The following is a 24,523-nucleotide window of genomic DNA, read 5'->3' on the forward strand; positions in this document are numbered from 1 at the left end:
ATATTGACTAAATTTAGTTACTTTATTGAGGAAAAACATTTTTTAGAACAAATTTATTTTCTTTACCTAAAATTATTTTAACCCTTTTATTTAAACAACTAATTCAAATATTATTGAGGTAGATAAATATCGATATTGCAGATATCTTACATCACAGATGAGTGTGTACTTACTTAACTATTTTGTTTTTACCTTTTCATTATATATGTAGTCTAGTAGTCTATGTAATGTTTACGTCAGTAGTTAACCACATGGTGAAGTAATAAATTTAGTTGATTTGGTACTTTATATACGCATATCTTCCATTTAAATGGGGAGAAAAGGAAAGTTCTCTGATCTGACCAGACCAAAAAAAGGTCGTGGCAGAAAAGCAAAAAAACAGAAAGATCCAGTAATACCTCAACATTTGCTTTGTAAGTACGGTATCTTTTGGGCATTCGAAGTCAAATTTATAGCATTATTTGTAAACTTTGATATGAAATCATATTTGAATACTTGGTGAACGTAGAGTAATTCTGCTAAGAGTGGCTTTTGTTTAATGAGGTGGCTAGTAACTCGTAAGGTTGGTTAGGTTACCTGCGTTAGTAAAACTTAAAGCCGTTAGTGAGTAGTCTTATATCACGTCACAAACGTGGAGACGCTGACGTCGTAACTACCTCTACTTTCTTACAGAACACGCCAGGAACATGGAAGTTTTGGACGGGGAGCATTCACATGTCCCCCCCCCCCCCCCCCATCACGCAGAATACATTTATTGAAGTGAAACTTCTAATGCGACTTCCAACAAGGTTGCGTTAAATGTTTAACGCTACCATGGAGAAAGCACTGTTGCGTTAAAACGTTCAACGCTCCTGGGGAGGGAGAATAGAAAGAGAGAGCGAGATTGAATGTGTGGCACTCGAACACATGTGCGTAGTATACCTGTTACAGGCCAGCGCGAGTGTTAGCAACGAGTAGCGTCCAATATTCCAACGCAAGAGGGAGAGAGAAAGAAAGATACATAAAGGTAGAAAGTAGGAGAGAGAAAGAGAGTGAGTCGGTAGATCCCAAGCACATGCACGTGGTATTCTTGCTATGCAGCGAAGTAAACAGTGAAGTTTCACTTCTTTCGTGCGGAGGGACTCCACGCACAATTTTTTTTTTTATTAAATAACTTTTGAGTATGATATTATGTACTACAGTAACAGTTCTGCCCATACGTACTGACCACAATATTGTGCTAATAGTATTTGTGGGATCATATTCTGTGGTAAAGTCCCACCCGGTTTGATATATTTTGCCGGTAAATATGTACAGTCGCGGTAGATGCCAAAAAAAATGCTAAAAATCTGAAAATACTTTTATTCTGTGCCCTTTCACTTCCTCTTTTCAAATCAACCGGCGGAGGTAAGAAATTCCAAATACTTTAGGAGATATCGAATTTTTTAATTTTCATCACAATACCTGCGTAGTATGCGGCGATCACCATTGTTTCTTGTCATAGATAATAAGGTTTCTTGTTTACGAGTATCATATTTCTTATTGGACAATTTTGTCACGTGACTGTTCCGTGATTGGCCAGTATTCATACGAACCAATAGGTGATTATTTATTCCGTGATTGGTCAGTATTCAAATGAACCAATACGTGATTATTTATTCATTTATTGTTCAATACGATGTTTAATTAATCGGTCAACTTCTGCCGTGAACGACTACATCATTTCCTTATAGTGGCAAAGGAAATGTACCCGCCTCCAACTTAGGTGAGTTTTTAACGTTTCTAATTTTAAAGTATTATTTTTTTATTTGGATATTGTTGCGCAAGTAATAAGTAAAAAAAAAAATTATGTGAGTTGTTAATGTTCATCATTTGTCCGGGTTTTGTTAGGTCAGGTCAGTTACATTATAAATAATTTAAAACTAAAGAACCATTAAATTAAATTCACATTATTTTTAATGTCCGCTTAGTTTGAAAGTATTTATAATGTAACTGACCTGACATAATCAACCATTTTATTTATTACGCATTCACTAACACACGTCAAAATAAAAAATGGCCACGTTCGAAGGGTTAAACGGGCGTTGTATTGCTAAATTAAAAAATTTGATATCTCATAAAGTATTTGGAATTTCGTATCTCCGCCGGTTGATTTGAAAAGAGGAAGTGAAATAGCATAGAATAAAAGTATTTTCGGATTGTTAGCATTTTTTTCTGCATGAATACGCAGGTATTGTGATGAAAATTAAAAAATTCGATATCTCCGAAAGTAGTTGGAATTTCTTATCTCCGCCAGTTGATTTGAAAAGAGGAAGTGAAAGAGCACAGAATAAAAGTGTTTTCGGATTTTTAGCATTTTTTTTGGCATCTATGGCGACTGTACATATTTACCATTTTGCCATACCATATTTGTATATTTAAACTATTTATTGTTTTTTACTATTGTTTAAACTTCTCAGGTATCATAAAGTATTCTTCAGACCTACCTTGTTGACGTTTATAAGATGTTAAGCCCGTACATTCATTCGTACATTTACCTGTATTAATGGTAATATGTAGTTGGGCGGTATTTCCGAAAAAAAATGTTAAAAATCCGAAAATACTTTTATTCTATGCTCTTCAACTTCCTGTTTTCATTAAAAGCGGCAGAGGTAAGAGATTCCAAATACTTTAGGAGATATCGAATTTTTAAATTTCATCATATGTAGTTGAGCGGTATTTGCGAGAAAAAAAAATGTTAAAAATCCGAAAATACCTTTATTAGATGCTCTTCAACTTCCTCTTTTCATTGAAAGCGACAGAGATAAGAAATTCCAAATACTTTAGGAGATATCGAATTTTTAAATTTCATCACAATTATACCAGTGCATTCATGTGGAATTCACAATTGTTTCTTGTTTACGAGTATCTATTTTTTTATTGGATAATGATGTCATGTGATTGTTCGTGATAGGCCAGAATTCAAATGAACCAATACGTGATTATTTAGTTCATTTATTGTTTAAAACTGTGTTTAATTATCGCCTCCAACTTAGGCGAGTTTTTAACGTTTCTAATTTTGAAGACTTATTTGTTATTGTTGCGCAAGTAATAAGTAAAAAAAAAATTTACGTGAGTTGTTACTGTTCAACCTTTGTCCCGGTTTGTTAGGTCAGGTCAGTTACATTATAAATACTTTAAAACTAAAGAACCATTGAAATTAATTCATATTATTTTTAATGTACGCTTAGTTTCAAAGTATTTATAATGTCACTGACCTGACCTAATCAACCATTTTCATAAATTAGGAATTCACAAACACACTGCAATAAAAAAAAATTCACGTCGGTTAATTGATTACACAGGTCGTGTATAGCAAAATAAGAACGGCGATATCTCCTAAAGTATTTGGAATTTCTTATCTCCGCCGCTTTTAATGAAAGAGGAAGTTGAAGAGCATCTAATAAAAGTATTTTCAGATTTTTAACATTTTTTTTTCTCGCAAATACCGCTCAATTACATATGATGAAATTAAAAAATTCGATATCTCCTAAAGTATTTGGAATTTCTTACCTCCGCCGCTTTTAATGAAAAGAGGAAGTTGAGCATCTAATAAAGGTATTTTCGGATTTTTAACATTTTTTTTTTCGCAAATACCGCTCAACTACATATTTACCGTATTAATGAGTGCTGGTCCGTGGTTCCTCTTTATTATGCACTTGGTCAGATAACAATAACACAAGGCAAAAAAAAAAATTCTGCCAGTGTGTTTTTGTATAGCAAATTGTTGCCACCTATCAGCCATTTATTTTTAAACTAGATAGCATACCTTGCAGTCCTAGAAGGCCACAGTGTAGCAGACTGGAAGAAATAGATGAATATTCAGGGTGGCTAGTATTATTATTATTATTATTATTATTTTTTTCAAATTAAATTCGCTTATGTATAAGTTGCCTTTCCAAAAAGGTATTTTCTAAAGTGCAGTATGTATTGTACTTTGTTTTATGCAGCTACAAGCGAAGCAAAGGAAGCAAAGCCCTTAAGTCACAGACAGAAGCAGCGAGCTAATCGGAGGGCAAAGAAGCGTCTTGCTCAAATCGAGAGAGGGAAAGCAGCCAAACTTAACAAGCAAAAAAAGGATGAGCCTCTTACTTCAAGTGAGTTTGTTAATTACTAATTAATGAGTGTGTGCTTTTTTTTAATTTCCACCCCCCCCCCCCCCTTTTTTTTAAAAAAAAAAATAGCTAGCTAGAAGTTTTTAAGTTGTTGGGTCCTAAGGAGCATGTATTTCAAGATTTCCTTGCACTGTTACAGAGGCAGCGAAGGGAAATGTTGGGTTTACGGATGATAATAAACTGTGGTTGAAGCCAGCGAAAGGAAAGGAGTTGCCGTTAGGGTCTGACGATGAAGGAGAAAGTGAGGAAGAAGACGAGGCAGCAAGTGATGAGGAAGTCCAGGTTTGTACTTTGTGTTAACCTGCATGAATCTCATAACCAGAATCTCATATTAATCAAAGAATATCAAGTTCCTTCCTAAAAAATTTTCAGTCATTAACATTAACAGTTTTACCAATTTATAAATATTCCATCTCTGTTTGTTCATAATATTGTGCCTTAATTGTTAATTCATTATTTTTTAAAGCAGATCAGTGCTGGGTAAGCTTAGATACTCACGGACACCTCAGTTTTGTTTTAATTTCAGTTTTGTTTGGTTACACGATGCCATAATGAACAATTGACAACCCATAGTGATTTCAAACTGCCTTCAAACCGGCGAATATTATGGTGTAGTGACTGAAAGTTTTATGTGTTAATTTAAAGAGAGAAAAATGAATGTAAATACGGCACAAGTTTGATCTAAAAGACAAAAGACATTAAAAAATACACATTTTATCCTGATTACTTTGTCTTCTTGAGTGCTGAGAAAACATGTGTTCTTCTTGCTGAGGAAGCTGGTCCAACCAGAAAATTGTCGTAACCGCAAGCCCACTGACATATTTTGCGTGTTCTTGTGTTAGGCTTATCGACATTTTCTATTTAAGTCAGCATTTTATTGGTCTGTGTTTACCATTGTTTTGTGTATTGAAGTTTTGGGGATTAATTTTTGTGGTGTAAAATCTGATTGCAATTAACCTGAAAAATACCCACAGCATGTATTTTAAGTACCCACATAATAGTATTTTATACTGAGTTGTTACTAAATATAAGTGATTTGAATCACAAAGAATACCTTGAATATACTCCTTGAATCCAAATATATGATTCAGGATTTAAAAATAAAATCATGCAATTTATAACATAAATATTAACTATAGAATCATGCACCCATTTTTGTAACACAATCTAATTACATATCATAGTTTTAATGACATAATTTCATATTAAAAGTACAAAATTTTGGCAATGAGAATTGGATGGATACAAAGAAAACAGAAATAGACTGTCTACATTTTAAAGTTGAGTGTACTATTTTTCAATGTATTGTATTTACTCCAAAATGTTTCTTAGAATACTTTTCCTATAATCTTAAGTACAGTAAACTCCCTATTATCCGCGGGCGGATGATCCGCGGTGCGGATGATCTGCGCATGCTATGAAAAAATACAGCAAATATGTAAATCTGTATTTTATTACAAGTGAGCAAATTTGAACTCTACTGACGAGTGTATTGTGTTCAGTATACAGTAAAACGTCACAGGCCTTCTCGGAACTCACACAATAGGCTGGCATGCGTAATTATTCAGTAAAATACAAAAATTTTAGCATGATTAAAAATTTTTTACTGTTAATTGTAACGTTTACTGTACATACATTTTTAGATTTTTAAGTTTAAATTAATGTTTCCTTTTTTGTTTCCCATTTTCGGCTCTTTGCGGATTATCCGCAGTGGACCTGCCACTTAATTTTGCGGATAATCTGGAGTGTACTGTACTTTCAAATACTAGATATTCCACTGTGTTTGAGGTTTTGTACTTACCATCCTTACTTAATATTAAACATCTTGCAGATATTTTGAAGTAAAGTGAGAAATTGTAAATTGAGGTAGGCATATTACTTTGTGAAGTTCCACTGTATGTATGTTTGTGCACTACGTAACTGCATAAGGGACTTAGCCAGGGAGTTGGTGCGTGGGGTCCGAACCCTTCCCTTTGAGAATTCAAAAGAAAAATAAACAAAGACAATAGGATAATTATAACAGCTTATCTACATAAGGATCCAGAGAGATTATTTTGGAACAGTTACTGTAATCCTTAGTGGGTTTCAATGATGTATTTCCTTCCCTTTGTAGCCCGACATTACTCACACACAGAAGTGGCAGAAATCGTGATTCCAAGTAGTTTGTTTTTAATTCCAGTTTACACACGTGTTGCTGTAAGCATGTCTTTCGTACAAACTTGACATGTGTGTTGCCTGTATTTAATAACATTTGTTTGTATGTATGTATGTATTTATGACTTGCTTTAGTGAAATCTTCAAACAGTTGACTTAAGAACAAAATACTAAAAACAATTAAAACATTAAGGTTCAGTTTACTTTACTCAAGTAGGATCATAACTTATAAATTTCTATGTGTAAGGTTTAGAGTTTACTATTCCCTAATATTTTTGTGTGACACATTTTTTTAAAAAAAAAATTTAAATTATAAAGAAAATTTATTCATAAAAAAATGATAGAATGGTTACGGTGCATCCCCTCCTTCACGAGATCCTGGCTGCGGTTCGGAACTGCGTGACGATTTCACACTTCAGTTTGATTGTTCGGTCGCGTCGCTCCGACACTGAGCGTGCTGCCCCACAGGCGGGGACCCTGGACGCCCTGGCGGACAGCGGAGACTCGGACGGCGAGGTCCCGGACGAGTTCTCGGGCAGCTCGGGGGGCGAGGGCTCCGACTCGGAGGGCAGCGCCGCAGCGGGCAAGAGAGGGGCGGATGACGAGCTGCCCATCGAGAGGGCCGCGAAGAAGCTGAAGAAGAAGCACGAGAAAGACATGTAAAAGCACGCTTCTGTTCGCTGTCATACACACGTCTCCCTTTTGGAGCTGACTTTCCCGTAGTCTTAGAGGTTTGCTGTCTCTTAATATTTATTTTGGTGTGCATTACAGTCAGTTAAAAATAAGATCCTGGGGGTATCCGAAGACCAATTTTTTTTTCGAATCGGAGACAAAGACTGAATTCTTTGCCAAAGACGAAGTTGAAGACAAAATCACTTAAGACCCCCACACACGATCAATTCGGACTTATCACTTGGAACTGTACATTTAGAACTGCAGTGTGTGAGCAAAGATAGATGATGGTTCTGATGAACTGACAATGGCGTCCCATTAAATCGGACTGTGGGCACTAAAGTCCTGCTGTTTGTGGGAACGGTGTCTCGCCAGTCCAAACCGTCAGTCAAAAAAAAAAATTGGTCCAGGTGAGTGTCATGGCAGATTTCTTTGTTTGTTCTCTTTGGTTGCTTTGCTTTTTTTTTTCCCCCTGCCTTTTTCTAACCGAAAGTGAAACTGCAATTGCAATATTCAAAGTTTTTTTTTCCCATATTCTAAGATGAAACGATACATCCAACAGCAACAGCAACCACAAGACTGATCGTGTGTGGAGGAGGCTTCAGTTCGGTCTAACTGTCAGTTCGGACGGTTCAGTCATTGAAAGTTGGTGCTCCTTCATTACATTAGAGATAGAATTATACATTAAAAAATTTTGGAATTTTATTAAATTTATTATTGGCACAGTTAATTAAGGCATGTATGCTTCTCTTCCACTCTTCCACATTATTTTTTTGAAACTTGCAATAATTAAAAAAGTTTTTTTATATTTTTCCAATCATGAACATTATTTATTTTAGGAAAGATCAAAACATCTCTACAGAAGTTGTGATAAACCAATAGATATTCCATATTCAAGGTTTAGTAACGCACATTTTGAAACTATCCCATTGAAGAAATTCATTCGGGACTTGGTTAAAAGGTGGTACGTAATACAGACCCTACACTCGCTACACGAGTCTTCTATTAAGGAATTATCGTTTAGGCGGATCACGAAGTAAGTTTTGCTGGTGGTGCACGAGAGAGAGATTGTAGAAGTGCCGAAGGGAGGGAAGGAGGGGAACGTGTGTGTCGTCGCGCCCGCAGGCGTCTGGCCCGCGAGGAGGAGCTGCAGATGAACGTGGCGAGCCGCGAGGTGTTCGCGTTCCCGTCGGAGGAGGAGGCGAAGCAGCCGGCCGGCCTGCCCGAGGTGCAGCAGCAGATCAAGGACCTCGTCATGGTGCTGTCCGACTTTGGGCGCCTGCGCGAGGAGGGCAGGTGAGGCGGAGGGAGCTGAATTGTTGCCCCTCGGATGGGCAGCCCTTCAGGATTTTTCTGAAAGTGGTTAGTTTAGGTTAGGTTAGGTCAGGTCAGGTTAGGTCACTTTACAAACCAACCAGTGTCAGCAAAATCCTGAAGGGCTGCCCATCCAATGGGCAACAATTCAGACAACCTTTTAAAAACACTACTGTCAGAAAAATCCTGAAGGGCTGCCCTTCCAGTGGGCAACAATTCAGTCGCCCCGGTGAGGCGGCGTGTTCGTCGCGGTCGTCGCAGTGTGTGAGGGCGTTTGCAGCGGCACGGAACTCACTTCAGGTGTCCCCTTGTCTCTCGTGTCTGCAGGGAAACTCTGTTAAGAAGGTTGTTTTAAAGGAACTTTAGACTTTACTAGCAGGAACACGTCTCAACAAGGTTAAATAACTAAGGGTCTGTGAGTGCTCGAAAAATTATTCAGTATTCTGAAGAATTTCGTATTCGATTCAACATTTCAAATCGTATATACCATATTTAATTATTTGTTACCATGTGGGAATCCGGAATCATTCACAAAAAAAATCATTTAGAAAAAAAAAGTAACCGGTATGAGATTAAGATGATTTATTGATAAATCTAGATTTGTTTTCTGTAACATTCACACTTTGTTTTTATATTTAACAAACTGGTGATAATGATTTAAAATTGTAAATAATACTGTATGCCAGATTTTTTTTTATTTTCCTACATCCTACACCTCTTTGTTATGGTTCCATGTGCATATCTTTTTTTTTATTTTACTGTATTTTGGAGGAAAAAAATCTAGTGAGTTTTAAATTTTGATTTAAAAAATATTCAATATTCATGACTATTATGGTATTCAATTCAAAATTAGATTCGCAAAAGTATAAATAACTTAATGTTTGTAGCTCAAGTACAAAATTAGTAGTGGTGCACCGATATGACTTTACAGATTACCGATTCGATTACCGATTATGAGAGCAATAATCGGCAGATACCGATTCAGTTACCGATTATAATGAACAAATTTTTAAGTGTAATAATGCACACAAAATTTTTTATTCCCATGTGAATTTAATAACAAGATTAGGTAAAATTGAGAATACAGTTATAACAACAGTATAAAAATATATAAAATACACTATTAAGTCATTGCAAAGTGTAAATTAAATTAACTTCTATTTATATTTGTTATTGTAAACAACTTGAACTACAGTCTAATAATTGTAATTTACAATGGGTAAGTTTTTGTTGCGGAAAACTAGCATTATTATCGAGTATCACATAAGGTTGCATAGAGAAATTACCGTTTAAACAATGTAAACATGTTGCTTTATTTTGTTCACTTGAGTTTATAGAAAAATGTTTCCACACTTCACTTTTTTTTCTCCCTACTCGCCATCTCACGATAATTATATAAAAATGACTCAAAACCAATTCTAGCACATGTGATTTTATTTATGTTGACTGAATATATAAAATTATAAATACTTTTACACTTTTCACGTCACATACAAATAACACAACGGATAATGTTCCCAAAGATACCCATAACGAGTTTGTAAAACGCAGTGATAAACTCTAGAAGGTATCGGGACCACGATTTTGAACCGCTATTACTACTCGAAAAGATCGATTGTCATAGAATCCACTGGAACTGCATGTGGTATTTTGATTGCGTGCCATCTTTTTTACGTCTCTGGCTATAGGTAATGTACAAGGCCACTAAACAAAAGACAGAACAAAAGACGAAACGTAAATAAACGTGTAGGAAAAACGTATTTTTTATTGTTCGAGGCAATGAGATTTATTAAACTTAATATCTGTACGAAATATCTGTAATCATGATATGACGGAATTAGATGAATTTTTTAATATATACAAATATTACCATATTTCGTCCTAAAATGTGTAACAAAATATTACACGGTAAAAACCTACTTAATTACGCCGGGACGTAGATAATCGGCAAAGTAATCGTTAAGATAATCGCAGATTACGATTAATCGGAAAGTACTCATAATCGCCGATTACGATTAATCGGTATCCGCATCGGTGCACCACTAAAAATTAGTTTAATATATTAAATAGAAAAACATCCCAATTATGCATGTTTCATAAAATATTTTTTATTTTTTGGAGCATAAATGCTGTATTGAAATGTTTAAAATTTATTAACACAAATCTAAAATAATTTTTTTGTCATTATTTTCATTTTATAGCCCTCTCCTGTGAGCAATGCAGAATGTGGTTTTTTGTTTGGAAGTGACATTTTGAAGAGTGGATTAATCATGTCGAGAAATACCTATTAACATGTTAATTTCTATCATGTAGCATGGCTGGGTCTTCAGATAGGCAGAATCGTTCACTACAGGCCGTGGCTCATTCGTTCCTCATCATCCCAGAATTGTGTTCTTTGTTTCTGTCTTTGTAATTTTTTTTTCTGTTGTCTGTGCCTAATGACCTCTCTTTCAACAAAGCGTGTACTTGATTAAACCACACTTAATGCTCGAATCATTAGCGGGATGATGCGTTAGAAAATTTTTGTTGCAACTGCAACATATAGCGTTGTTGTAAACATACAGATTTTACTCATGCAGCAACTAAAAATAAATTATTGTATATGAAATTTTTCTTGCTGTTGCATACTTACCAAACGTATGATCATCATCGATGCTCGCAGGTTTTCTCATTGATATGTTCGGGAGGAATTTTATTTGATTTAAAATTTAACATTCACTGAGCGTAATCACATTTCAGAGATTTTAACCATCTCTCGAAAACCAAAATTCTGATGCACATTTCGGTAATGTCACTATTGAAATAGAAAATATTTAGGGATGTGCGAGTACCCGATATTTTTGGGTACGGTTCGAATCCACAGTTACCCGAACCCGGAATCGTTGTACGTACATGGATTCGAACAGTATTACGAATATTCACAAAAGTTATAAATTAATTTAATACAGCTCAAAAATACTAGCAGTGAAAAATAAAATTAGGCTACTAATACGTAAGTATTTATAATATTTATAATATGATGTATCAAAGAAAGATATGTAAATTAAATAATTAACACTGTGACATTAAAATAATTTCGAGATTTCGAGAACTTAAACTATAATTACGAATTTCGTTGTATAGCAAACTATAAACTAAAATCAATTACATACCTACAAGAAAAATACGTCGTGGCTATTTATAGGAGAAAAAATGGTTTCGTTTGCTGAAACGTTTATAAAACTGAGATTTACCTGTGGCGTGCAGTTTTTTTACAATTGCGTTGGAGAATTGAATATGTTTTGGTTTTCATATTTTAAAGTGTTTATTATTAATTAAGTTTACATAATTATAAACATTTCAATCTCAGTGTAATAAATAATTGCCAGTAGTTACAATTAGAAAAAAGAGAACACATTTTTAAATTAATCAGTTATTTTTAATTATTCTGTGCTTAGTATTCGGAAAGGGATTCATATCTCATATATTGCCAGGGATTCGAATCGGATTCGAACCGAACTGAAAATCAAGGATTCACACATCCGTAAAAATATTTTTAACTGGGAATTCTTTCATGTGGGGTCGTTGTAGTGCTTACGTCATATATGTGTCGAAGGTTGATTGTTAAGCGATTTTGGTGTCGCCACCGTCGCGCTACCGTGATCCCAGCGTCGGTGTGACGTTACCGTGCGGAAGAGAGCAGGATTGTGGTGCGTGCCGCAGGTCCCGCAAGGAGTACACGGACCTGCTGATGTCGAGCCTGTGCGAGTACTACAGCTACAACGAGTTCCTCATGGGCCGGCTGATGGAGCTGTTCCCCGTCTCGGAGCTGCTGGAGTTCCTGGAGGCCAGCGAGGTGCAGCGGCCGCTCACCGTCCGGACCAACAGCCTCAAGACCCGCCGCAGGGACCTCGCCCAGGTAGCTAGCTGGCTCCCTCGCCTGCTGCTCCGGGGCTGGATCTTCTGTATTGCAGGGGTGCCCACAAGGGCGGGTAACGACGCAGACTGCGTCATTAAAATTTCAGGGGGGGTTAAAAGACGAGAAAAATGTATATATTATTTACATAATTATAGCTTCTAATGTGAAAATACGTTTGTGGTGCTTTGATAATTGAAAGGGATCTTGTAAATCAAATTGGCAACCCCGCACTTCCCTCAACAAAAGCAGTTTGGCATCTGTCGGTTCAGGATGGAAATATTACCTGATATGACCAAAATTATTATTAGAAAATCAGTTTTAATTAATGCAAAATGTGATAAAATATAATACTAAAAAAGTATATTATAAAATAATTGAGTAAATCATTGTGAAAATGGCATAAAAAATTTCGGGGGGTGGGGGGGCATCATTAGGTTAGTGGGGGTGAGTCACACCTCTGTGTTTTGTGAACACTTTTTTTTTTTCAAATCCAGTTCTCAAGTGGACCCCAAGCAACCTATGCCTGGGACCGAGAAAACACGTTGTAAAGAAGTTACTGTTGTTTTATTTAAATATTACGTGATTGTGGTTCATTCCGTTTCAGATGGCAGCACAGGGTACAAGGAGAGTGGTTCTATTTATCTAAACATACATATGTTCTAGGTCTTTATTTTAGGTAATTTAAAAAAAAAAAGTCACTTCTTTTTTTTATCAAAGCTGTCCAAATTGTGATCACAAAGAGTACCATCAAATCTACCTATTGAATCTGATTATAGGCCTGAAGGGTTAGTAAAGTGAATATATGTATTTATTGTGTTTGTCGACGCTAGTGGAGTGAGAGCGCGGTTGTTGGCGTGCCCAGGCGCTGATCAACCGCGGGGTGAACCTGGACCCGGTGGGCAAGTGGACCAAGGTGGGGCTGGTGGTGTACTCGAGCTCGGTGCCCGTGGGCGCGACGCCCGAGTACCTGGCGGGCCACTACATCCTGCAGGGGGCGTCGAGCCTGCTGCCCGTCATGGCGCTGGCCCCGCAGGAGAGCGAGCGAGTGCTGGACCTGTGCTCCGCCCCCGGCGGCAAGGCCTCCCACATAGGTGACGGCCCGCGTTTTGTGTGTGTTCCTCGTGGTTGGGGACAGGACTCCCTGGCGAATTGCGATCAAACCGAAATAACACCGAAATGCAAGTTTATACACCATGTAGACCCTAGGTACAGGTTATATCGTGGGATTAAGTAGCATTTAGCAGTATTTAACTGAAACTTAATTCAAATCATAGAAACACGTAATCTTTTAATGTTTGAAATTCAAGGAATGTCATTATTACCAAACAAAAAAATTGTACCAAAGAGCATCTCTTATTGAACCACTTTTAAACCTCAAATGCTCAATAATTTATTTTTATTGTTTCTGAATGTGTCTGTTTCAGACCAGTTTATGACAAATTATTTTATCAAAAAAATGCAGCAAATAAATTTTATTCCTATTTAGGTGGAGTACGTATTACAAAAGAGCTTTTATAAAAATAACCACACTCAAATTTATCCTCTTTTAAAATCAACCAAATTGTACTAAAAATAAAACAAAAAAATGTTTAATGCACGTAATAATAATTACATATCAAGAACAATTGCATTAATCAACTGCTTCAACTATTGGTGGTGAGAAACTTAAATTATGTACATAAAAGAATACTTATTTATGGGAGCAAACAAAAATTAGAAACAAAAAATTCAGTATTCATTTGTAATGTTCCTTAGTTCAGAAAATTATAAAAAAATTGAAAATATTTAGTGAAGATTTATATTTATATTTTAGATTTAAATGTACTAGTTTTGTTTTAGAAAATGTTATATTTTATTTTGTGCATAGTAATTAATTATTTTGATTTTAAAATAATAGCCTAAACTAGAGATCTATTAATTTTTTTACATTGTAATATACGTAAGTCAAGTAAATTTTGTTGTATTATGTTTTATGTGTCTTGCCCTGCCTTTCTGTGTTAAGCAGTGTGATGACTTCCATTTCTGTGTTATTTCGGTTTCATCACAATTTACAGTGTAGGTACTAATCTAGTCCCTAGTCATGGCAGATGCCACTGGTACATGGTTGAGATTACATAATCTCGCATTGCTTTGTCTGAGTTTCACTGTAGTTGATATTAGGTGTAAGCTTCTATGAAACATATTGTTTTAAATTCAAATATGTAGAATCAAATTTCAGAGACCTCATAAATGTCCAATTTTTTAAATCAAATATAATCGTACATATGTAACTGTGTTTAATGTAGAAAAATTTTAAATATTAAAAATGCCTTCCATTAGTGCCGGTCTGTCTTTTTAAGGATATTATCCCTTTTATTGGGAACCATCCATTCAAAATCATGACTGTTGATGATACAGTTTATTTGCTAGTCCTAGTACCATGTTTTTTTTGGGTTTCATATGACTGTGATTGGATTGCATATGCAACTAATTTTGTTTCAGCTGCGGTGATGAAAAACACAGGGGTGCTATTCGCCAACGACGCCAACAAGGAGAGGGTGAAGGCTGTCGTCGGCAATTTCCATCGCCTTGGCATCGTCAACTCCGTCATCTGCAGCTACGACGGTCGTAATTTTCCTTCCGTGAGTTGGGTTACACTGTTGGAACACTCATTTCCAACATCCCACAAAGATGTGCCAGGTTCAGTTTTTGGCGGGGGGGTCTAACCTAGATTTTTCGTAAGTGGGAAACATGGCGGACTTTGCCCTGACCTGTGGGTTTTCTTGGGGTACTTCCGTTTCACCCACCAATTCATTTGTCGCTACTCCGTACCCCATCCCATCTCACCTCACGCATTCTCCAGGGTGGCTGGAACGACAGGCCTGTCCCTCGGGTAGAACAGCCGGCTCCTGTGAGTGTCAGCCCCATTCAATCCATGTATACTGTGCCTCGGGCTTGAAACTACATTTCAATTATTTCATTTTCACTAAGTGATACTAAATAGTAGTATATAATTAAGTTTTTTTTTGCATCCCAGTTTTACAATCGACACATTTTAAAAGTCTTTGTTGTTTTGGATATTTCTTATCCAGTCTAAATTTTCTTCTATTTATATATGTTATGGACATTAGTAAATACTAAATTAAATAAATAATTTTTATTTATTTTAAAATTTGTTTCTATTAAGACAAAAATTTCCTTGTAATTGAGATTGGGTCTTGCATAAATTTCAAAAGTAAATAACGTAATTACATAAAGTTCTTGAATCTAATACATCATAAATAAATATATCACCAGCACAGTAAAGTTAGATAATAAAACAAAACTTGCTTTATTTAGAGCATGGGTACCACTACACACAATGTAAAATACCAACTGCTTGAACTGCAAAGAAATGTTCGTAGAGACATTTTTTTTTAATTAACTTACATAAAGTTTTTTAAAATTGAGTAAAGAAATTAATAACCAAATAATATGTAGGACTTCACATAACGTAAATTACTTTTACTGTTCCCCATGATGCAAATTAGTTTAAAACAATAATAAAGATAATAAAAATGAAACTGGAAACAGTCTCACTGATTACACCACACACGTCAGTTCGGATTGAGGGCTCTGGAGCCCACAGTCTGATCTGATGAGAAGCCATCAATTCGTCAGCAGTCCATCAGTTCCGACTGATCAGTCCACCATTCGCGCACACACACACAACGGCAGTTCCGACTGTTAAGTTCGGACTGATCCTGTGGTGGGAGCCTTAAATGCTTCATTTAAATGCACGCTTCGAAAGTAAGGATATGACGTGCTATAATTCAACGGCAGCATGGTTTGCCGGCAACGAGCACGTGCGCGGGTGGTGTGTGTCGCAGGTGATGAAGGGCTTCGACCGGGCGCTGTGCGACGCGCCGTGCACCGGGACGGGCGTGGTGGCCAAGGACCCGAGCGTCAAGAGCACCAAGGGCAAGGTGGACGTGCAGCGCTGCTACAACCTGCAGAGGCAGCTGCTGCTGGCGGCCATAGACTGCGTCAACGCGCGCTCGCCCACGGGCGGCTACGTCGTCTACTCCACCTGCTCCGTGCTGGTGAGTCTTTCCTCGTCTCATGAGTAGAGAGAAAACATCTCGTGGATTTATTTTTAGGTCAGTTTCGATGTTATTCTTTTCATTAGGGATGTGCGAGTACCCGATATTTTCGGGTACGGTTCAAATCCACCATTACTCGAACCCGGAATCGTTGTACGTACATGGGTTTGAACAGTATTACGAATATTCACAAAAGTTATAAATTAATTTAATATGGCTCAACAATACTAGCAGTGAAAAATAAAATTAGGCTACTATTATGTAAGTATTTATAATATGATGTATCAAAGAAAGATATGTAAATTAAATAATTAACACAGTGACATTAAAAGAATTTCGTGATTTCGAGAGCTTAAACTATAATTACGAATTTCGTCGTATAGCAAACTATAAACCAAATCAATTACATACCTACAAGAAAAAAACATCTTGGCTACTTATTGGAGAAAAAAATGGTTTTGTTTGCTGAAACGTTTATAAAACTGAGATTTCCCTGTGGCATGCAGTTTATTACGATTGAGTTGGAGAATTGAATATGTTTTGGTTTTCATATTTTAAAGTGTTTATTATTAATTAAGTTTACATAATTATAAACATTTCAATCTCAGTGTAATAAATAATTGCCAGTAGTTACAGTTAGAAAAAAGAGAACACACATTATTTTTAAATTAATCAGTTATTTTTAATTATTCTGTGCTTAATATTCGGAATCTGATTCATATTTCAAATATTGCCAGGGATTCGAATCAGATTCAAACCAAACTGAAAATCAAGGATTCGCACATCCCTACTTTTCATTTTAATATATTATCTTTAGGTACCCTGAAAAATTGTCAACTGCGAAATTCGTGAAAAGTGACAAAATTATTTGCAAAATTTTAAACGTTTTTGTGGAAAAACAAAGTTTGGCCCGAAATACAGCTGTTTATACATGAGTTGGTCCCTGTCGTTTTTAATATGCCACACTGTACAGCATAGGCTTTTAACATATGAAACCAACCAATTTCATTAACAAAGTATTTCAGTATCTCTAAAATAATTTTTTTTTACAGCACCATTCAATATTATATATGAATGCCTTAAATGTGATGCTTCGCTCTTTGTACTGTGTGTACAACACTAAGTAATGTGTCTTTTACTGATACTTGGTTTTACATAACATTTCTTCTATTACGTTACGTGACACAAAAGAAGTGGATAAAAACATACATATTACTTAAACTTAAATGCATAACAACTAAAATTATATACTGAACAAATGTGAAAAATTAAAAACAGAAATAACTATGCTTGTGCAAATATCAGTTTTTTAGTTCGAATCTGATACATACCTATTTACTATTTAAGATTAGAACCCCACTAGAAAAATGTTTTCACTCATGTGACAAATTCTGGAAAATTAGACAAAAAATACTAAATTGTAAGGTTGGTTAACTCAGGTACAATAATTAGGTTCATGGAAAATGTTTGTTAAAACATTTAAATTATGAAATTAAAAATTGTAATTTTATTTATGCAGCTAACCTAACTTAACCAAACCTACCTTTCACTTCAGTTCCTATTCACCTTAAATTCCTCAACCTACTTCTCTACATAATTGATCCAGAAAGTTTTCGCAAACCGCAAAATACTGTGAAATCCAATGCAATTTCACGAAAAACATGTGTGTTTTTTTTTTGTGTAATGCTGTATTTCCAAAATTAGTGATTAAATGATTTCATATTTACATTTTTAAACTTTAGTTATTCATTATTCACAAGTTGTTGTTAACGGCAGCCATGTAAATTTTATATTAGTTCAGCAGTATTTTGAACACAATTTCTGCTAATATTTGAAAGTTTTTTTACTTTTTATTCGGAATGTCTGTTTCATCATAGATAAGTAAGCTACTATCAATTTTTGTACCATTGAAACTGTCATTTATTTCTTTTAATGGCCAACACAATGGACTGTCCATGTTTTGTTGTGTTGTAGTCCATGGTTGTTTAAAGTTTGAAATGACAAATATGTAGGCCTGTGCGAACATCAGTTTTTTGATTTGAATCAAATATACATATATCAGAATATTAAAAAATAATTTAATGTTATCTAAAATGAAGGTTGGTTAATTTGGCTACAATAATTATATCAAAAATTTTTGTTAAATATTTAAATTATGAAATATATTTTTTTTTAGTAATGCAGCTAACCTAACTTAATCTAACCGAACCTAACTCAACCAAACTTTCTTTTCAGTTCCTAATTAATTGCCTTATTTTTGTCAACCTGCTACTCTACATATTGATTCAGAAAATTTTTGCTAGCCATAAAGTACCTTGAAATCCATTGCAATCTATTTTATGAAAAATGTGAATTTTTTTAAAAATTATGTATTCACAAATTAGTGAGCTTATATTTACATTTTTAAACCCTAGTTATTCCAGAGTTTTAGTTGTTACTGGCGTAAGGTAAATTGTATTTTATTTCAGCAATATTATAAACAGAATTTTTGCTACTTTCATCTTGAATCTTAACCATTATCTACTTTTTAATATACTTTTGAGATGAAACGTCTCTTTGGTCATAGATAGTTACAGCAAGTAAGCAAGTACTGTATCACATGGTGTTAGATCGTTTCTGGCTATCAATTTACACCCTGTTGAAACTATGACGATTACTTCTTTTATTGCCCATCTCAGTGGAGTGTCCATGTTTTGTGGTGTTGTAGTCCATGGTTTTTGACGTTTGATTTTTTGCCCACTGGTAGTGTGTTTGATGGAAAGAATACAAATATTATTTTGTTTTCAAGTTTGGAATGACAAATATGGCATGTTCTGAATTGTTTACTTGATTTTTTTCATTACTGTTTAGTGAGATAGTAGCAGAAAAAGCTTTTAATACCTACTTGTTAAATGTTCAAACATCGCTTATTGTTCATGTTTTTGATTTTTAAGTACCATTAAAAATATATATGACAAACTCACTAGGAATACTATGTCGAGTATTAATAAGCAAACGTGTCAGTCAAAATGTGACAATTTTGGTGAAATACACATTAGTAAATAAATATTAGTTTCATATATGGAGAATAAAACACAATTTTTTTTTATGAATGAAGACAGATGTATAAGAATAAAAACAACAACATCGGAAATCTCCCTGTTTTAAAAAGTGCAATTGACCTAAAAAAAAGAAAACCATAAAATCTTGTCCCTAATTACAATTGAAATGGTTTCTTGTGGAAGAGTAGATATTTAATATAAATGTAAATGTGGGGAAATGGGGGTGGGGGGTTTGTGAGATACATACACAATTTTCCCCCCTTATATTACTTACAGGGGGACAGCAACTTCCTTCACTCTGGTCAGCACACTCCTGCCTGCTTCGCGCTATCACGTCACGAGAGCATGCCCCATTGGTCTCGCTCGTGTGCTGAGGACATGTGCGAATGTGTTTCAGCCGGAAGAGAACGAGTGGGTGGTGGAGTACGCCCTCAAGAAGCGCGATGTCAAGATCGTCCCGACGGGGTTGGATTTCGGCACCGAGGGCTTCGCCAACTATCGCCAGTTCAGGTCGGTCACAAACAAACAACCCAAAGTTTCTGTAAATGATTTGTACTCGAGATATCATGCACTTCCTAACATGTTTCACCTTTGTTACTATGGCCCAGTATTTGTTTCAAGTAGTTGTCGAGGTATTCTTGTACATAGAACTACTAGTGATGGGCGGTATGGATAAAATCAAATACCGATACATTTCTTTAACCGAGCCAATAACTGATACACACAGAATCAAAACTTTTTGAAAAAATCACAGTTAAAGCTTCTAAAAATTCAATATTATTAAGTAATGATTCAGTACCGTAATATAATTACTTATTATATGGATTTTTGATACATAAATTTATAAGAACAGTTCTGAAGAAAAGTTATATTCTTCTTTTGTACTTCAGTTCTTAGCAATCATTCACTGTCATCACAGAACAAACACTCAGAATGCTGTTTCATCAATCTGAGCTTCTGTAAATTGTTTATTTATTGAATTTTGCAGATACAGTAGTGTCTCAAGTTAACCAAGCCGCGGAAAACTCGGGTAAGCAAAATCTCTTATAACAAGGATATAATTTGTGAACCGTCATGGGTTTTCACTTGGTCCAGTGGTATAATTTTTTGAAGAAAAATATCTGTATAGCTTTTCTTCAGTGTAAATTCTGTCGCGTCACTCCAGGTTTCGCTTTGCTAGTTAGCAGTATCATTGAGGTGATAGTATTGAGGCTTTCATCAATGATTAGATCATTTTCTAGGTCCTTAAGCATATTTTTTAAACTTTCTGTGCCAGGAATAGCACTTTTAAGTCGGCTTGAATCAAACAGAACCTCGGTTAATTTAAGCACAGTTAATCAGGACTCTTAGTGTACCAGTTACTTACCAATGTAGCCATATCGAATGAACGTGCATCTGAATCGCTCCACCTCAAATTTTACACAGATTGTAGTGTACACTTGCTGCAGCTTTTTTAAATTTTTTTATTTAAATCTTTCACATTTTTTATTTCTGCAGGTTTCACCCGAACATGAAGCTGACACGGAGGTTCTACCCTCACACCCACAACATGGACGGCTTTTTCGTCGCCAAGCTGAAGAAGTTCTCCAATGTCATCCGCCAGCCCGTCAACGATGTCGAGGATGACATGGAGCCTACGCTGGAGCAGGAACAAAATCAGGATCAAGGTGATCCGGGTGTCGCTGGAGACGGTAAACCGGTCGTGAAGAAAAAGACGAAGAGTACTAAATCTAGAAGCAACGAAAATCCAGACGTGAAAGAGATTGAGCCAGAAAGCAATGAAGATTCGGACGTGATGGAAACAAAGTCGGAAAGCGAGGAAGATCAAGCCCAACAGCATCTGAACGTGGTTTCTGGTCCAGACGTGTCGGGAAAATCCAAAAATAAATCGGTGATGAGAGGTGCATCTCTTGTAACACTTGTAAATGGTACGTCCACAAAGAAAAAGAAATTAAAACATAATATAATTCAGGAAAAGGGTTCCAGAGCTAAATTGCAATGCACAGTGAGTCTGAAGGAAACGAAAATCAACTTTAAGAAGGGGGGTCAGAAGTTAAATAATGAGAATGTACTTAAAAAACTAGAGGAGGAAAAAAATGACAACACTAACACAAGTAAACAAAATCCTTCAGAGATTAGGCTCAGATCTCAGAATGCGAAAACGGAGAAATTTTTGCGGGCATCACAATTCCCTATGGTTATTTCACCTGCCAAAAGAAATCTGAAAGCATCTGCGAACATCGAGGAACCAGTTTCTGTTGATGCACCAATAGTCAACGGGTTCCCACGGAAGTCCTTGCTGAAGTCTGCAATATCGCCGATGAGCAGCGCGAAGAAGGTAACGTTCAACCTGATAGAAGCAAAGCAGATGCTGCGGGAGAAGAAGTTGAAAACAAAGAAGTTGAAGCTCAAGTTGAAAATGAAAGGTAAAATGAAAGGAAAAATCAAAAAGAGATGATAAATCTGGGGTCTTGTTTGAAACATTCATTCGCTGGTCCAGTTTTTGTTTCCAGTAAGTGTCAGCCAGAATATGCCAGATCCATGGTACCAGCGTAAGTTTTATTTATACAACATAAAAAGATTATCGTTCAAGCAGAAACTTTTTGATACAGTTGTTAGTGGGAAATCTGCATTGCTCAAAGTATTTTGTTTCAGTGAACTCTCTTAGTGTGAATCATTAACTTCATTAATTTGAAAGCATAAAATAATTATTGTTATTAGAAATTGTAGATTTCTCTCCAAAAAAACTCTGAAACACACATGTTTTATGTATACTGTACATAATAATGTATTGAAAACAGTATTGGATAATCTTAAATCATGATCGGGTGTGTTTTGCTGTTGAGTACCTGCTTTTGGGGTAAGAGAGAAAGAAAACTCGTAACAGAAGTGATCAATCATCATATATGTTCCTCTCTGGCTCATGAATTTTATTGATAGTTACATGCTATAAACATATGCATGAATTTTCCTTTAAAAATCATCTTTGTATACTTCTGTTGTTTCATCAGTTTTTTTATTATTAAAAATATGGTACCATCACAGTTACTTCCCCTAGTTCCAAAAATAGCTCTTGACTTGGTTGTTTTACGAGCACATTGACCTGTTAAAAACTAAGTCCAGACAGTCAAGTTTCACAACTATGTTGGAAAATTTGTTGGCAAAAAAAATTGTAAAACTTTCCTGAGAAGTTTAAGGGATTTAAATTTTTGCCTTATTACCTAACTATTTACCAGGAAATAACTGCGTGTGTATAAAGTAAAAAAAAATATTCAGATATTTTTGAGGAGAAAATGTTCTGGGTGGAACTTCTTGAAAGGATTTTCATACTTGTGTTTCATATGTATCACATTAAATAAAATTTTATTCATAGACATACTAAAGCATACTATTTCATTATTTTTGCTTGATTCCGTTGGTGCAGCCATGTTAATACAGCTTTTAGTTTAGTTTGAAAGTTATTTTTAAAATCTTGATATTTCATGAGAAAGCTTATATTGTCTTTTTTAGATACCACTCAGCTATTTTAATTGTAGTAAAATATGTGTACAATTTTTGACAGTGGTTCCAGAATAATTGAACTGGGGTTTGTTATCTTATAATATTACAGTATGTTGAATGTTATAATGTTTTGATTTTTTGTGTATGTGACATAGTGGTTTTAAAAAGTGACTAGTAATGTCTACAAATATTTACTTTCTTCCCATTCTCAGGCACTCACGTGGTTAGAAATAAATAATGTTCTTTTTTGTTTCATTTCTAAAATTGGTTGAAGTTCACACAATTTTCGTGATTAAGTAACTATCTGGTATAAAAAAAATTGTGAACCAACTCCAAATGCAAAAGATTTAACGGAAATAATTTGAAGGAAAATGCCTTAGTTAATATTAATTACAAGAAAAAATTAAAAAGCCAACTCCAGTGATACAGAATCTTTATGTATTTCTTTATTTATTTTGTATGAAAAAATTCTGAATATAAATTTTAGCTGCAATAGCTTGATAATATCTTCAGTAAGTAGAGACAAGATGATATGGTTTTATTTTTAAAAAAAAGCTGTTTTGTTATACTTATTCCACCAGAATTTTGGTAAAATTTACATGCTGCATTTTGACGATAAAATAATTTGTATAAAACAGATACATCCAGAACAAAATTTGTGGTTCAAAAGTGATTCAATAAGAGATGCACAGTTAAACATATTAAGTTAATTTTTCTGATCCATGCCTTGGCACAATTTTTTGTCCCGAAATAAGGACATTTAATGAATTTCAAACATTAAAAATTTATTTTTATGATTTGAATTAAGAATTGGATAAATGTTACTTAATTCCATGATATATTTGCATTTCAGTACTATATGATGTATAAACTTGCATTTTGGTTGTTATGCAGTGTTTTCAGTTTAGACGTGCTTTTTGTTGTTTGTTCGGTTTTATGACAACGCACCATATAACCTTGTCCCTATAAATAAGATAATAACCCTAGAAATGTTATTTGTAGCTCAGTTATTAAGTAGTATATGTATTTTGCTTCCAGGCAGAATTTTTGTACTCATCTAGATTTTCAACCAAACAGCCTACAACCAGATAAAACTACACATTTCAAATGGCAGCTTATCATGTTTGCTCATTGTTTGGTTGGTTACGCCATCCCTCAAAATTAGTAACGCTACATGAAAAGCCCTGTGTCATGATTCAACAGAAAGTCTAGCCTGACGTAGTCCTTTACTTCTTATCATTTGAGAGCTCCAGTACTAAACAGAAATGCCATATTAATTTCTTATTTATGAAAACTGATTGTATGATATAAATACTATGTATATTTATTCTTTATTCAAAAACATTTTGTATTATTTGTCTAATTAGTAGCCAGCTGTTGAGGGAGTCCATTACAGTTTTATCTATCTACACAGTTAGGATTTCCAACTGAATAGAGTTGTATCTGCAGCTTCTGCTGACAAAAGCCTGCCATGCCACCTATGTTAAATGCAGCGTAGTAGCTAAAAAAATTTCAAAGAACTTCAAAGAAATAATTGAACTTCAACTGTTAATCAATCCATTATTCATAACTATAAAATTTTTGAAAAGATACTAAATGAGTGTTTCGTGTCTGTAATTATTTTAAGAGATAATTTTTTCTCTTGAGTTTTGGGTACAAATGTGCCAAAAGCAATAACATAATTATAATTATTGTTATGTCCCTCAACACATATTTAGGTTGCAGTCCTCACTCCCGTATACAATCACC

The 24,523-nt window shown here is 35.1% G+C and overlaps 1 protein-coding gene across 1 annotated transcript; it reads left to right on the forward strand.

Moving 5' to 3' along the window:
- Positions 1-137: 137 nt before the first annotated feature.
- LOC134536841 (uncharacterized) lies at positions 138-22,956 on the forward strand. The gene is made up of 11 exons (XM_063376849.1): positions 138-413; positions 3,969-4,115; positions 4,273-4,415; positions 6,756-6,946; positions 8,085-8,255; positions 11,976-12,171; positions 13,034-13,262; positions 14,653-14,792; positions 16,020-16,232; positions 19,671-19,783; positions 20,771-22,956. The coding sequence occupies exons 1-11, from the start codon at positions 311-313 to the stop codon at positions 21,729-21,731; spliced, it is 2,607 nt and encodes an 868-aa protein (XP_063232919.1). The 5' UTR covers positions 138-310; the 3' UTR covers positions 21,732-22,956.
- The last annotated feature ends 1,567 nt before the right edge of the window (positions 22,957-24,523 follow it).

The sequence above is a fragment of the Bacillus rossius genome, chromosome 11 (assembly GCF_032445375.1).
Source record: "Bacillus rossius redtenbacheri isolate Brsri chromosome 11, Brsri_v3, whole genome shotgun sequence".
NCBI lineage: Eukaryota > Metazoa > Arthropoda > Insecta > Phasmatodea > Bacillidae > Bacillus > Bacillus rossius.

Coding starts and splice junctions, on each gene's coding strand:
- LOC134536841 (XM_063376849.1), top strand. CDS start 311: ATGGGGAGAAAAGGAAAGTTCTCTGATCTGACCAGACCAAAAAAAGGT. Junction 12,172..13,033: donor GCCGCAGGGACCTCGCCCAG/GTAGCTAGCTGG, acceptor TGGCGTGCCCAG/GCGCTGATCAACCGCGGGGT. Junction 16,233..19,670: donor ACTCCACCTGCTCCGTGCTG/GTGAGTCTTTCC, acceptor AATGTGTTTCAG/CCGGAAGAGAACGAGTGGGT.